Below are 16771 nucleotides of genomic sequence, written 5' to 3' on the forward strand. Positions count from 1 at the left end.
CATAATCTTGTAAACCCCTATCATGTCATCCCGCAGTCGATGTTTCTCCAAGCTAAAGAGTCCCAAACGTTTTAACCTTTCTTCATTGGGAAAGTGTTCCAACTCTTTAATCATTCTAGTTATCCTTTTCTGCACTTTTTCCAATGCTATCTTTTTTGAGGTGCGGTGATCAGAATTGTACCCAGTATTCCAAATGAGGCCGCACCATTGATTTATACAGGGGCATTATGCTACTGGCTGATGTTTTCAATTCCCTTCCTAATAATTCCCAGCATGGCATTGGCCTTTTTTATTGCAATTTCACACTGTCTTGACATTTTCAGTGAGTTATCTACCACGACCCCAAGATCTCTCTCTTGGTCAAGCCCATTGTGGTGTGGTTGCACCATGTCATTGTGCCCCCCCCCCGATGCCTTTTCAACTACCAAAATATTTTTGGGGTGGCTGTTTAAGCACTTGAGAAGGCATGGGGGGGAACAAGAATGCATGATGCCACCATGCTGCTGGGTCTTGCGGAAATTAAAAATGGCTAAATTTTCATTTGAAAAGATGTTGGTGGCCACAGGTTCTCCCACGCTTGCTCATAACATGTAGTTATAGGCTCCATGAATGATCTTTGCTATGCCTGTATTACAGAATAAAACACTGAATGCTGCTTCTGGAGCATCTAGTTATTCATTCTGATTGCTGTCTGTGAAGTTAAAATATTGTCAGGATGGTGGTGTATAGGGCTACAGGAGAATGTCTTAAATAAAGATGATGGTTACTTGTTTCACAGGTGCCTGGATAGCCACCACTGTTACTTCCTCTCTGACATGTATCACTTACGTGTTCCATATCTTAACCTGCTACAGGTATGGATATCTTTTGGCTTACAGGTAATGTTACCCAGCTGGATAAACTTAATTAGGCCACTAATAATGCAGTCTGTGCAGAGTTACTCCAAAGGGCTTAGATTGGAGTAACTCTGCATAGGATTGCACTGTGGGAATGCTGCTTGGGATCCCACACCCACTCCCTGTTACCTCTGTCTGTTATGAGCATTCCTCTTTCCCATTCCCCTTTCTCAGACGTACACCAAGTACTTCACAGATAAATAGGAACCCTGTGGTCGAAGACTGTTGTTATACAGACAAATGGATGACGTTAGCTTCTATAATAAGTGGGATGAGGTAATTGGGTTTTGATGTGTACCAGTGAGCAATTACGTTTGTATGATTTTTGTTAAAAAACAAAGTAGCTCCAGATGGCACAGTACCCAGTGGGTGATAGACAGGAAGTGTGAAAGCACCCTTGAGGGCAGTGAGGGTTTTTATGTGACCAGTCTTTAACAACCTTGGTTTTTTACCCCTAGAAAACACATGAAGCGATTGCGGGTTGGCAAGAAGCAGTTCCTTATGTCAGACATTACTAGCGTTTCACATTCTCTAAGTGTGGTGAGTTTCTGCTGTTTACCCTTGGAAGAGTTCCTACTCCTGGCTTTTCAAACTTGGATTTTGTCAGAGTTGACTCACAGTCACTTCAAGAGTGTCAGGATCTGGACAGTGGGGTATTCTCCTATTTATCCAGGTTCCTTATGCAGGCAGTGTTAAAATATAGTAGGGATAGCAGGCAGATAGTTTATATGGAGTTCATTGTGGAGTGCCTTTGTAGGACATTACCTTATGGTTCCCAGAAAGCCCATCAGATAATCTGCACTGTGAAGGTGGATGGTATCCTGAAATGCAAATCAGAAGCCATAGTTTGGTGATGGCTTGGAAGATATTAGTTTTAGGCTAACGCTGGAACCCTTCTGATATTTTCTGCAACAAAGAAGAACGGCACGTTTATGTGCCTTATTTAAACCACCTAGATTTATTCTGCACATACCACTTCCTATTATGGGCTATATGAAAGAACCACAACATGTGTTCTTAACATGCACCATTTTAATGCAATGTAATTTGGTTTGTCCAAGAGGTCTTTTGCCTCTTGCTGTGAATCCCGTCCTCCTGAAATCTCCCCACCTTCATGCCAAAACCTGACACAGAGACTTGCTTATTCTATAACTAGTTTGATCTTTGGAAGTGCTATGAATATATTTTGTTTATCTATTTTGGGTATTCAATTTCTGTATCAATTAACTGTTCCTTTTTAATGCCAACAGGTAGCACTGGCAAGATACAGTTCTTGGCAAATTGCATACACAGCATGGGGTATGTGAACATCTACGTTGTGGACATTTGGCTTAACTTATAAGGTGTTCCCGCTTTTGCTGACAACTTGACTCTTGTTTTTTAGGATATTTTATCATGCATCTGGTGCAGTGGCTGGCTGTGATGATTTTCATGTATGTTCTGGTTCTACCCATGATACATGGTCAGTGGATGGAACTGCTTGACAAGTGGGGAATGACAGTGTAAGTGTGCTTGCTATGGTAAAATGTATAAAACTAATTATATCGCTAATAAAGAGTTAATGTTTGAAGGAGGGGCCAAGTTCTTGCTGTGGGAATCCAGGAAGAAGATCCATGCTGGTGTGCACCAGGCCCTGCAGTGCCAGTTTGGGAAGTACCCCAACTTATAAGATCCTGACTAGGGTCCTGTTCAGCTGCATTGGCAACGGGGCTTGGGAACTGCACCAGGCCCGACCATTCTGCCAGTACCACAGCATGAGGAGGAGGGCAGGAGAATGGAGCTGTCACCACATCCTGAGCTCACAACCGGAGTGTTGGATGGAAGTCACCATTCCCCCTCCCCTCTGTGCTGGCAAAGCTGTACAGGGGTTCAGGAATCATTGTTTTCCCCCAATGACCTGGCAAAATATAGGTAGCAGGGAAGCACTGGAGCTGGAGCTTCCCCCACACTAACCAGGGAAACCTGGAGTGGGGAGGAGAGTAATTGCTGACTCCCTCCTTTCCAAGCTGGCTGCAGAGGAGGGGTTGACAGACAGGGGTGAGGGGTGAGTGAAGTGATGGGGGTTAAATGAAAGAGCAGATGAGTGTCAGAAAAGGTGTAGGTGAGATGAAGTAAAGATGGGGGGGAGGGGAATGAGATACCTCCTCTTTGCAAGTTTCTTGTGGGTCCCTCCATGCTATTAGCCAGGGCTTTTTTTGTAGCAGGAACTCCTTTGCATATTAGGCCACACACCCCTGATGTTGCCAATCCTCCTGGAGCTTACAGTAGGCCCTGTCCTAAGAGCCCTGTACACTTCTGGGGATTGGCTACATCAGGGGTGTGTGGCCTAATAAGCAAAGGAGTTCCCGCTACAAAAAAAGCCCTGCTATTATCCATGTGTGGCTGCCATCTGCAGACATCTGAATCTGCAAATTGATGGCCACATGGAAGCTAAGCAGACTTTTCAGCAAACTTTGGGGATGGTTTGCAGAAAAGTCCAAATTTTTTGAAATTAAATTTAAGTTGGTGGCAGAGGCTGTGCAGCCCGGAGCTCCATGCTGAGCCTGGTGGTAGCAGCTGTATAGCCTAGGAGGTACTCTGGGCTACGTGGCAACAGCCATACAGCCCATAAGCTGTGCTGGGCCTGGCAGCAGCCATGCAACCCAGGAGCTGTGCCTGGCCTGCCATTGGTGGAGATGGACGCCCAGGAGCCACAATGGGTGTGGGCCCAACAAGAAAGTGGGGGGAGAATATAGGGAATTCCCCCTTACATGAGTATCACAGACCTACATGAGTACCATAGGCCTATACTTGTTCCAGTCTATTTACTAGAAGCAGTCCCTGTTCTCTGTTACTTTTCCCCAGTACGTTACTGTCCTTACTCTGGGGTTTTGGGGATGGCTTCTGTGGAGAAACGCCATCTTAGTCAATGTTGGTGCTTCATTGGAAGGGAACATTAAACTACTAAAGTAGGCTTTGGCCTAGCCTCCCTCCATCACCTCCTCCCTTCCAGAGTTAAACCAGCGACTCTAGGGGGAAAGCCTCCTAGAGGGGCAGGAAGTTCTTTAGCCTTCCCCTCATTCCCTCCTCCCTTCTGGAGTTAAACCAGCAACTCTAGGGGGAAAGCCTCCTAGAGGGGCAGGAAGTTCTTTTGGGTTATTTAGTTGAGGTAGGCAGGAAAAGGGCAGTTTTTTCAGCTGGCGCTGAAGGAGAAAGGTTGGTAGCCTGGGCTCCTGCCTGTGGGGGTGGCCCCAAGGCAGTCATTCACAAGGTAGGGCCAGTTTACACCAGGGATGAGCAGATGCGTTTAAATCCACCTTTATTTGTCCTCTGGTTGCTATTCAGGTGCTGTGCTAAACTTTTACATGTAACTGTTGTTTTTTTTATTTTCTTTCTCTTCTTATTAAACATTTTTTTCTATTTTGAATGCTGGCAGTCAAACTCTGTACCACATAGATCTCGACCGCTTAGAACACGCTGCGTTATGAAGGGGGCCCCGGGGAAGGGGAAAGGCATGCAGTTGTATAAGGTGCCAATCCTCCAGGGGTTCCCCGAAGAAGTGCTGTGGTCTCTGTGATACCCAAGTACAGGGTGGCAGAGGACCTTGAGGCCTGGCCTCATAGCTGGAGAGGGGGATTGGGAGTCCTGTTCCTCTCAATCTGAACCCCCTAGACTGAGCAGGTGGTGGCAGCGAGCCCAAGTGGCCGGAGAAGAAATAGCTCCCTCCAGGAGTTGGCGACTCAATAGGGAGTTGATGGGACCGGGTCTGAAGGCAGAATCGGGCCGGTTCTGTCACAGCTTCTTAAAATTTTGTTGTTGCAGGTAACATTGCAAGTTTAGTGGGACTTATGAGCAGACATACATAGGATTGCTGCTTGAATGGGTAATGAATATATCTCATTTATAGCGTGGATGCAGATAAATGACATGCACAGGGTTGTGGGTTTTTTGTAGAAAAAGCCCAGCAGGAACTCATTTTCATATCCGGCCACATTCCCTGACACCAAGCCAGCCAGAATTGCATTCCTGTGCATTCGTGCTCAAAAAGCCCAGGACATACACATAAACACTAGGCCATGCAGAAAACAGTGTGCAAGTTCAAATACTGCAACTGATGAATATTTTGAACCTAGTGTACGGGAAGTGACCCCTAACCAAAAGATCCAGTGTCCCACCTAGTCTTTAGATCTGGCAATCAGTTTTAGGATAAACAAACATGGCTTACAAAAGGCACAATAGAGCCTTCTGTACTGTTGGGGGGTGGGGTTCAGACCGTTGTTCTTTGCATGCATGAGGATTGGACGAGCTGAATTACATTGGAAGGATACATGCTCGGTTCCCTTCTTCATGCATATATGTCCCTTTTTAATCGTAACTGTTATCTTAACCTTTGGATACATGAAGCTGCCTTATACGCTGTCCAGCGTTGCTCCATCAAAGTCAGTATCGTCTACTCAGACTGGCAGTGGCTCTCCAGGGCCTCAGACAGAGGACTTTCATGTCATCTACTGCTAGATCTTTGAACTAGAGATGCCAGGGATTGAACCTGGGGCCTTTTGCATGTCAAGCAGCTGCACTGCCACTGAGCCGTGCCCCCTTGCCTCCCTTTATTAGTGGATAGAAGCTACACAAAGAGCAAAACTTTGAGAAACCACGACAAGAAGTGGGCAGTCTCAGTTCTCCCTACAGAGGTTTTGCTAGCCTCCACTTCTGTGTATCAAGAACAGTCTCTTTTTTGCCCTCTGTGCTCCAGCCTCACTATTGTCCTCGTCATGTTGATCAAGCGGCTTCAGTTTCTGATGGCAGAAAGATTCTTTCTTCAGCCCAAGATTTCTCCAGAAGACAAGCAAAAGCCATTGGCGCTCGATAACAGGTCTGTACCTGCCAGAGATGCTCTTTCTCCCTCTCTTCCATTCCCTGGATTTATCCTGCTGCATGGAGCTCATAGAGGCAGGGTCCCTGGGGAAAGTGGAGCCTGTTGAGGAAGATTTGCCACCCTATGAAGAGTGGGTGATAAAAGCTGCTGTGGCTCATTTGCTTGTTTCTTTTGGCATGTTTGTTTTAACCTTGAAAGCTCAAAATGAGCTTGGCTCTGGTTGCATGAAAGATTGCCTCCTTCAGTTAATTTCTCTGCTGTCTATCCAGGTACCTTAAGATCTTCAGAGGAAACCCCCCCGTGGAGATACATCAAGATGGGTAGCCGTAGTAGTCTGTCTGTAGCAGTAGAAAAGAGCTAGAGTCCAGTATAGGGGTGGCCTTGCTTAACATAAGAGCTACATAGAATAAACATCAGATGTTTGAGAGCCGGCAGACAGGCAGGAAGGAAAATAGATGGAGGAGGGAAGGTGAAAAAAACAGAATTTGTGGCAGGGTATGAGCCTCTGAGGATGGTCACCAAGAGATATAGGTATTTCTTCGGTTGTGTGTGCGTTGTAGTTCTGTAAAATTTCTTGCCCAGAGAAACTCACTTGACCAATTCCTTGCCTGTGCTTCAGAAAGCAGTCTTGTTCCAGAATAGGGTTACTCATAGAGGAATGGTAGCTGTTTAAGGGCTGCTACCATGACTCTTGCCCTTTTAAATTTTGGATTTTTTAATGTTTATTTTTATTGGATTTTGTTGCTAATTGCCTTGGGAATCTGCATGTGGACAGTTTACAAAATGGAAAAATAAACAGTATATACAGGGCTGGATATTGGAGTGAACTATTTGGTCAACTGTTTTTAAGACAATAAAGCAACAAATGTAGTCTGTTAATTGCTCTATTGCTTGCAAGTCTGAGTTAAACTGAGGACATGTCTTTCCCAGAGGTTTTCCTGTCCACCGAATTTACTTTTCAACATGTAACATACATTATAAACGTCTTTCTAGTTTGTCATTAGAAAAAAATACATTAAAATATAGTGAAAAAGATGGGTTTAGTAAATGTAATGAGATACACAGCCAATATCCTTTATTTGAGTGTCATGCTACTGTTTTATTGGTTTCCCACGCAAATGCTATCCAGACCAAATGCTCTTTCAATGTGTTAATTTTGCTATGTTGCCATTGGATTCTAACTTTGTACCACTTTGCCTGCTTAACCACTGCCCACCAGCGTTTGGTTTGATGGAGAGACAGAAACCATTATAATGAAAGGTGTCGGCTAAGGTAACTTTGCATAAGATTGCGCTGGTAGAAATACTTCTGATGCGTCCTCTATTCCTTTGCAGAAAGGCATTCCAGAACTTCACCTACTTCTTGTTCTTCTACACTGTGGTGGTAGGCCTGATTTCCTGTCTGATGAGGTTGTTGCGTAGCATGGCTTTGGGATCCTGGCTAATTGGACGTATAGACAGGCCGGTCATGCCCAAAGGTTACGAAACCTGTGATATGGGTAAGTGATGGGAGGAAAACCTGGAGGGTCACCAGAACTGGGGTGACATGATAGGGGTTTACAAGATTATGCATGGGATAGAGAAGGTAGAGAAAGAAGTACTTTTCTCCCTTTCTCACAATACAAGAACTCATGGGCATTCAATGAAATTGCTGAGCAGTCGGATAAAAGGAAGTACTTCTTCACCCAAAGGGTGATTAACACATGGAATTCACTGCCACAGGAGGTGGTGAGGACTGCAAGCATAGACAGCTTCAAGAGTGGAATGGATAAGCATATAGATAAGAGGTCCATCAGTGACTATTAGCCACAGCTTATTGTTGGAACTCTCTGTCTGGGGCAGTGATGCTCTGTATTCTTGTGCTTTGGGGGGGCAGTGGAAGGGCTTCTAGCCCCACTGGTGGGCCTCTTGATGGCACTTGGGGTTTTTTTTGGCCACTGTGTGACACAGAGTGTTGGATTGGATGGACCATTGGCCTGATCCAACATGGCTTCTCTTATGTTAAGAACCTAATGTTAAGAACATAAGAGAATCCATGTTGGATCAGGCCAATGGCCCATCCAGTGTAGCACTCTGTGTCACACAGTGGCCAAGAACGCCCCCAAAAACCCAAGTGTCATCAGGAGGCTCACAAATGGGTGTAGAAGCCCTTCCACTTTGCCCCCCCTAAGCACCAAGAATACAGAGCATCACTGCCCTAGACAGTTCCAATAATATACTGTGGCTAATAGCCACTGATGGACCTCTGCTCCATATTTTTATCCAGTCCCCTCTTGAAGTTGGCTATGCCTCCTGTGGCAGTGAATTCCATGTGTTAATCACCCTTTGGGTGAAGAAGTACTTCCTTTTATCTGTTTTAACCCGACTGCTCAGCAATTTCATCGAATGCCCATGAGTTTTTGTATTGTGAGAAAGGGAGAAAAGTACTTCTTTCTCTACTTTCTCCATCCCATGCATAATCTTGTAAACCTCTATCATGTCATCCCGTAGTCGACGTTTCTCCAGGCTAAAGAGCCCCAAGCGTTTTAACCTTTCTTCATAGAGAAAGTGTTCCAAACCTTTAATCATTCTAGTTGCCCTTTTCTGGACTTTATCCAATGCTATAATGTCCTTTTTGAGGTGCGGTGACCAGAACTGCACACAGTACTCCAAATGAGACCGCACCATCGATTTATACAGGGGCATTATGATACTGACTGATTTGTTTTCAATTCCCTTCCTAATAATTCCCAGCATGGCATTGGCCTTTTTTATTGCAATCGCACATTGTCTTGACATTTTCAGTGAGTTATCTACCACAACCTCAAAATTACTCTCTTGGTCAGTCTCTGCCAGTTCACACCCCATCAACTTGTATTTGTAGCTGGGATTCTTGACTCCAATGTGCATTACTTTGCACTTGTCCACACTGAACCTTATCTGCCACGTTGACGCCCACTCACCCAGCCTCAACAGATCCCTTTGGAGTGCCTCACAATCCTCTCTGGTTCTCACCACCCTGAACAATTCAGTGTCATTTGCAAACTTGGCCACTTCACTGCTTACTTCCAACTCCAAATCATTTTCTCTCTCTCTCTCTCTCTCTCGGCTTGGCTTCGCGAACGAAGATTTAAGAAGGGTGCAATAGCCCACGTTTGCTGCAGGCTCGCTGGTGAACATGATAAAGAGCATAGGACCCAGTACTGAGCCCTGCGGCACCCCACTGCTTAACGTCCTCCATGGCAAAGACTGTCCATTTATACTCACTCTGCTTTCTATTAATTAGCCAGTTTTTGATCCACAAGAGGACCTGTCCTAGTATGACTCTCGAGCTTACTAAGAAGCCTTTGATGAGGAACTTTATCAAAAGCTTTCTGGAAGTCAAAGTAAACAACATCTATTGGGTCCCCTTTGTCCACATGTTTGTTCACCCCCTCAAAAAACTGTAACAGGTTAGTGAGGCAAGATCTTCCCTTACAGAACCCATGCTGAGTCTTCCTCAATAACTTGTGTTCATCAGTGTGCCTACTCATTTTGTCCTTGATAATGGTTTCTACCAACTTTCCTGGTATTGAAGTCAGACTGACTGGCCTGTAATTTCCTGGATCTCTTCTGGAACCCTTTTTAAAGATGGGGGTGACATATTCTACCTTCCAGTCCTCAGGAATGGAGGCAGATTTCAATGAAAGATTACATATTTTTGTCAGGAGATCCACAAGTTCTTCTTTGAGTTCTTTCAGAACTCTTGGATGTATTCCATCCGGACCTTGTGACTTATTAGTTTTTAATTCGTCAATCAGTTGTAGGACCTTCTCTCTTGTCACCTCAATCTGACTCAGGTCTTTCAACACCCCTTCCAAAATTAGTGGTTCTGGAGCGGGCAAACACTTCTCATCTTCCACAGTGAAGATGGAGGCAAAAAATGCATTCAGCTTCTCAGCCATTTCCCTATCTTCCTTCAATAATCCTTTTACCCCTTGGTCATCCAATGGCCCCACTGCCTCCCTGGCTAGTTTCCTGCCTCTAATATATTTGAAGAAATTTTTATTGTTGGTCTTTATGTTTTTTGCAATATGCTCCTCATAGTCCCTTTTTGCCTGCCTGATCACAGTCTTGCATTTGATATGCCACAGTCTGTGTTCCCTTTTATTAATCTCACTTGGACTAGCTTTCCACCGCTTAAAGGAGTCCTTCTTACCTTTTACAGCTTCCATTACTTTGTTTGTTAATCATGCAGGTCTTTTCTTATACCTGTTTGTACCTTTCCTAACTTGTAGTATATATTTTATCTGAGCTTCTAGGATTGTGGTTTTAAATAGCCTCCAAGCTTTCCCAAGGGTTTTGACTGTATTTACCATTCCTTTCAGTTTCCCCTTCACATGCCTCCTCATCTCAGAGAATTTACCCCTTTTAAAGTTAAACATGGTTGTGCTGGTCTTTTGGGGTAATTCCCTGTTTATACAAATGGTGAAATCAATAATGTTGTGGTCACTGCTCCCAAGTGGTGCAATCGCTTTTACATCTCTCACCAAGTCTTGGGCATTACTTAGGACCAAATCCAGGATTGCCCCGCCCCTGGTAGGTTCTGTGACCATCTGCTCTGTAGCACAGTCATTGAGAGCGTCTAGAAACTCGATCTCTTTCTCTCAACGAGAACACATATTGACCCAATCAATCTGCGAGTAGTTAAACTCACCTATTATGACACAGTTTTTATGTTTAGCCACTATCTTTAATCCTTCCATCATATTATAATCGTCCTCTCTCTTTTGATTTGGTGGGCAATAACGAACTCCCATAGTGAAATTTCCTTTTGGGCTTTCTATTTCGACCCAAAGCATTTCTAGAAGGGAATCTAATTCTCAGTCTTACTGGACTGTATACCCTCTCTGACATACAGAGCCACCCCACCTCCAACCCTTCCCTCCCTATCCTTCCGATATAACATATCCAGGAATCACCGTGTCCCACTGATTCTCCTCATTGCACAAAGTTTCTGAAATTCCCACAATGTCTTTGTTTTCCCCCAACACTAAACATTCCAGCTCACCAATTTTACTTTGAACACTTCTAGCATTTGTATACAAATATCTATAATTTCCCAGGCAAGTTAGGCCTGCAACCTTCCTCCTGCTGCCTCGAGACTTTGGCAGATAGTCCCTACTGTTTGTCACCATCTCAGTGGACAACTCTGATCCATTACCCGGTAGAAAAACAACAGCTAACCCTTCATCTCTTTGAGATGAGTCCTCCCGAACCAGAGACATTTCATCACCTGTCGGCTTTCCCCCAAGATTTAGTTTAAAAACTGCTCTGCCACCTTTTTGATTTTAAGCGCAAGCAGCCTGGTTCCATCTGGGGACAAGTGGAGACCATCTCTTTTGTACAGCTCCCACTTGTTCCAGAAAGCATCCCAGTGCCTAACCAACTTAAACCCTTCCTTCCTACACCATCTTCTCATCCACACATTGAGACTTCTAATTTGTGCCTCTCCAGCCCTGCACATGGAACAGGTAGCACTTCTGAGAAAGCTACCTTGGAGGTCCTGGCCTTAAGTCTCCTGCCTAGCAGCCTAAATTTTTCCTCCAGGACCTCACGACTGCATTTCCCCACATCGTTGTTGCCAACATACACCACGACCATTGGCTCCTCCCCAGTCAGTACACGGTTTTGCCACCCAGCTGTCTACTTGCCTAAGGATTGAATCACCAACTACTAAGCCCTGCCCCCTCTCCCTGCCCAGGGTAGGTTCCTTGGCATGAAAGACACCCGTTCATGTTCTTACAATGTTCTTAACTTATAATGTGCCTATATATATATGTATATATGGGGCAGGGGCTTTGGTATATTCCATTTGTAATTGCTTGTAATTGACTTAGTGGTCATAAACTATACTTTTTCGACCCTGAGGAACAGGAAAAGTGTGTTTAATATGCACTGGGGAATAATGATGATCTCCCTGCAGGGTTCAAGACATGGGTTGGTATGCTGCTCATGGATCATTACCACACAAATCCTTGCCTCGTTTACTTCTGCCACATTCTTGTTACCGCAAGCAGAGGAAAAGAGTTTCAGAAAGCTACACACATTGCTGGGAGTGAGCTGATGGGAACAGGTAAACAGTATAACAGGGTGTTAACAGTATAACAGTTATCATCTGTTTGTGACCTTGGTGTATATGTGTGTTTCAGAAAGGATAGAGGAGGAACTCTGTTGTGAGAAAAGAAATTAACACCCCATAAATCAGGGGTGTCGAACATGCAGTTCAGGGGCCGAATCAAGCCCCTGGAGGGCTCCTATCAGGCCCCTGAGCAACTGGCTGTCATCTATTTCCTTCTCCCTATGTCTTGCTTCCTTCTGCATAACAGCTTGCTTTGTGAGGCTTGCTCAATTGCACAGGAACTAGAGAGCAAAACCTCTGTTTTCTCCATTGGCTGAGGCTCCTCCCTTGGTGAGGAAGGGCGGGGAGGAATAGCTTGCTTTGCCAGGCTCTCTCAGTTACACAGCAGAGCTACTGAGCCAAGTCTCTCTTCTATTGGCTGAGGCCCCTTCCCACCAATCCCCTGGAAAAGGAAGGAAAGAGCCAGAGCTTCCTTAGCCCATTTTAAGCATGTTTAAGTTTTTTTAAAAAATATATTTGTGTTTGTCTGTCTTCTTTATAAAAATTATATCTCTGCTACCTAATCTTAAATAGGTTCACACATGGCCCAGCCCACCATGGCTTGGCCCAACCCAACATGGCCTGGCCCAACAAGGTATTTATGTCAGATCCAGTCCGTATAACAAATGAGTTCCGACACCCCTGCCATAAATCTTCTCTCACCCTAACCTTGATTCAAGGAAGTGGAGGGATCACAAGGAGCTCCCTCAGTTGAACATTCTGCCGACTTGTGTAGTTTGGCTTATCCAAATGGAAGGCTGTGGCCACTGTCATGAACTAAATGTTCATAATTACATCCCACATTTTAGAAATTATGGTAGTTTCAGGCCAGGAATCAACAAAGGGTTACGTTAACACTATGCGTGTGACAAACTTGAGAATTCAATGTGGCATGAAGTGTTTCAAGGTGTGCTTCACGCCCCTGTCTTGGCCTGTAAATCCTCCCTCCTTCTGAAACCTGAAATGTAGTGCAAATATTGTGTTTGGTGGCAGACAGCACTGTTTAAAAGAGGAGACGATAGCGTGAGAGAGGCATCGTTATCTGGCATTGCTTCTGTTCACACATCATTACGTGCTTCAACTTCTAATTCTTTTGGAGCAGCAACTAGAGATTAAAATACAATCAGATTTTCCACATTTCTGGGGGGAAAACTCAAAGCAATGAGATATTTCTGTCTGTCAGTCAATACAAGGAACATGAAGTGATTAAGGTATTTTCTCATCATCTGTGCAGGTTAAGGTAGATAACAGTTTGAGTTGGGACTTGGTTTGGTCAAGAAAAGAATGGGTCTGTGTGTAAAATGGGGACTGATTCTTCACCATTCAGGGTGGAGAAAGTGTACACTTTCAAGAAGTCACCATCCCTGTTGCTTTGAGATGGAAAAGGAAAAAAAAAGTTATTGCCTTTAGTGGTAATGTGCCATGGCATAATGCCTGCTTCCATAATGAATTTCCTCTGTGGCCATCCTCAGAGGCGATGCTTCATTTGCCCCTGCCATCTGAGGCTAGAAATGCAGCCACCCCGAAAATAGTGCTGAAACTTTTGAACTCCCTTTTCAGGGAGATCGGTCTGTCTTTTTCTGTCATTGTCTTCTTCAAGAGGGTAAAGACTGGTTTTCTGTCTGATTTGACCTTCTCTCACTGACTTATACACTTATTAGACCTCCTCCCTGTTTGCGTTTTTATGCATTTATATGCTTTATTGAATTGTTTAAAATGCTTTGTATATATTTGTATTTAAAATGGTGTTTTAACATTTGAAATGTTTTCACATTTGCCACACTCAGGACCGGCTCTCCCAGATTAGAGTCTGCACAAACCACTACAGCAAACTGTACACTACACTAGACCACCAAGGAAGTCTAGGGTTATTATACAGAGGCAGGGAATAGCAAAGCACCTCTGAACATCTCTTGCCTTGAAAACCCTATGCCATTACCACAGGTTGGCTGCAACTTGATGGCATTTCCCACCATCATTTTTGAGTTGCTTCCCTACTCGTTCCCAGCACAAAGTCAAGTTCCGTTATGGTAAAAACCAAAATTACATATCCTTTGTCGTAGCTGTGTAGTTACCTGTTCTAACTTTGGGATGTATTGGTTCTTGTATGAGAGTGCCCATGTGGCTGATTGGTATAACGATATTATGCTAATTTGAAATGTGGCATAAATTATACTAATTTGATATGCATTCCAGGGAGATACCGCTTGAGGTGCTGCCCATTATGACAGGGAAAGGATGTCTGGAATGGGTGTACCAAGCATGTTTTGAAATGATATCCTGTTACCTTTGTTTTAGATTGTAGGGTGTCGGCCAGAGCCAGGACACGATGGCTGCTGCTGTACACACTGCTGAACAATCCCAGTCTTACAAAACTCAGGAAGCCAAAATCAGGGCCTCTGTGTCTGGATTTCCCTGTAAAGTTTTCTGTCTGATGAGCTCTGCTCCTGAAATGGTGCTGTAGAAGTCCACGTAACAGACACTCTGTCAAACTATGAATTGTGATTGAAACAAGGCCTGCAGGGAACCCAACCTGTATGTCACTACGAGAGGGAAGACTGGGATGTCCAAGTGATACCAGCAGAAGCCCCCAACCTTGTTGAGCCTCTGATTGCTTTTGGAATTTTGAGAACACAAGTTGAACACCATGACAAAATGGCTGCCCTTGGGTGATACAGTGAACCACCAAATAACTACCATGGAAACTACGTCCAATGACAAAATGTTGGGAGAAAGTGTTTTCCTATGCTGGGGGCAGATATTTTCTGAATGGATGCATCCTGCAGATACAAGAGATGCCTCATGGACTCTTTTGAAGTACATCCTGCTCCACAAGGTGGAGGAAAGCCAGGAAGTAGCTTTTTGCTTTGGGAAAAGGATGCAATGGATGCCAAGAAACATTTTGGTGGATGTCATGGTTCCCCATGGACACCATGCTGGCAATCACCGAGTTCCGGGCTGCTTGCTGACCTCTTGCTTATATTGTTTTCCAGACTGACTTCTTTAAGGGAGTGCATGGAATAAAAGTGGAAAGCATTAAATAAAGCAAGGGCACAGTTGCTGAACTGTGTCATGTTCAAATACATGAACATATGGCACTCCCTTAAACTGAGTCTGTTGGTCTATCAAGGTCAGTGTTATCTACACAGATTGGCATTTAAAACTAGAGGTGCCGAGGACTGAACCTGGAATGATCTGCATACAAAACAAGGCATGTGTTCTGTTCATTGCTGCAATATCTCAGGGAAGAGGGATGTGAAAGCTACTTTTGCCAAAAATTGGCACTTGTGTCTAATCTTTCCCCCCCGGCACCAGTGTTTCATTCTGGTCTCTTTGTACCATCTGGACTGGCAGTCCAACTATTAGAGGGGGTCATAAAAACTGGAATTCAGACCAGGGAGACATTCTCCTGATAATGTGTAACAAGATAAGATGATTTGGGCAAGGTAATTGAGAGTGCAGTGGCCAACCAACTGCAAGTTGTCTTGCGAAATTCATTTGCTCTGGGCCCTTTTCAGTCTGATGCCAGAGTACAGGACAAGAGATGGCACTGGTTAACTTCAGTTTATGATCTCTGTCTTTGTTCTTCCTATGGGATTTATGTGCAGCTTTTGATACAGTGGACCATGTCATATTGTTGAGATGTTTAGAGGCATAAATAGCTATTGGGAGTTATGCTTTGGATTAGTTTAAATAGTTTCTTAATGGCTAGACTGAAAGGGTTGCCATTGGAGACCAGTTATTATCAGTGTGCAATCTGCCCTATGCAGATCCACAGTGTGCAGTCTTATCCCTCATGTTATTCAATATCTATGTAAAACCATTAGGAGAAATCATTCATAGTTTTGGAATTGGGTTTCATCCATATGTTGATGATCACCCAGCTCTATATCTCTCTATCCAGATGTCCTGGTGATGCGGTAGATGTCCTGAGCCTCTGCCTAACTGCTGTGGTTAAACGGCTAAAAGCGAACAAATTGAAACTCAGTTCTAGCACAACAAAAGGGATGCTGGCTGGGGAGGCTGAGGCCTTGAAGGGCATTGTGCCACCTTCTATGGAGTTCAGCTGACCCTTGCCAAGTTGGTTTAGAGCCTAGGGGTTAAGAGTGGGTGCAACGTGACTGCTGGAGAAGCAAATTAATGCTGCTGCAAAAAAACCCCCTGCACCTTCTTCCAACTTAATTTAACCTTGAAGCTGCCTCTCCCTTGACTTAGCTGAATTCATGCCATAGTAACATCAAGACCAGACTGTGATAATGCACTGTACGTGGATCTGTTCTTGAAGAGAACACAGATAATTATTTATTTCAGAATGCCACAGCTTGGTGATTACCAGGAGGCTACGTGGAGCATGCATATTACCCATTCTGTGGTTACTCCACTGTCTGTCCATCAGTCACTGGGTTCAGTTCAAGGTACTGGTTATAGCAGACAAAGTCCTTCATGGTCTTGGACACTCCTAGCTACAGGATCACCTTTTCTCCAATGCTCCACCATGACAGCTTTGCTCGTTTGAGCAGGGCCTTCTGGGTGTGCCACCTTGCAAACTGGCAAGACCAGCAACTGTCTGTACATGAACATTCTCTGCTGTGGCCCCCCACCTCGTAGAAGATGCCTTACATGAAACTGCCTTATACTGAATCAGACCAACGGTCCATCAAAGTCAGTCTCATCTGCTCTGGCTGATGTTGGCTCTCCAGGATCCCAAGCAGAGGTCTTTCACATCACCTGTTGTCTGGTCCCTTATACTGGAAATGCTGGGGATTGAACCGGGGACCTTCTGCATGCCAAGCACTCTTTCACTTGAGCCACAGACCCTCCCTGGCTTCTGGCATTCTGCAAACTATGTTAAATAGACTGGTTGAAGACTGTTTTCGTGCAA

At 44.5% G+C, this 16771-nt stretch overlaps 1 protein-coding gene across 1 annotated transcript in view; it reads left to right on the forward strand.

Moving 5' to 3' along the window:
* Positions 1-14676, forward strand: part of LOC132570418 (stimulated by retinoic acid gene 6 protein-like) — a 57643-nt gene extending 42967 nt beyond the window's left edge. Inside the window, exons 11-18 of the mRNA XM_060237007.1 lie at positions 779-854; positions 1355-1436; positions 2147-2195; positions 2281-2398; positions 5629-5748; positions 7086-7249; positions 11695-11844; positions 14188-14676. Of these exons, the coding sequence (XP_060092990.1) occupies positions 779-854; positions 1355-1436; positions 2147-2195; positions 2281-2398; positions 5629-5748; positions 7086-7249; positions 11695-11844; positions 14188-14324 (896 nt within the window). The 3' untranslated portion in view covers positions 14325-14676. The remainder of the gene's footprint in view (positions 1-778; positions 855-1354; positions 1437-2146; positions 2196-2280; positions 2399-5628; positions 5749-7085; positions 7250-11694; positions 11845-14187) is intronic.
* The last annotated feature ends 2095 nt before the right edge of the window (positions 14677-16771 follow it).

The sequence above is a fragment of the Heteronotia binoei genome, chromosome 4 (genome assembly GCF_032191835.1).
Source record: "Heteronotia binoei isolate CCM8104 ecotype False Entrance Well chromosome 4, APGP_CSIRO_Hbin_v1, whole genome shotgun sequence".
Lineage (NCBI taxonomy): Eukaryota > Metazoa > Chordata > Lepidosauria > Squamata > Gekkonidae > Heteronotia > Heteronotia binoei.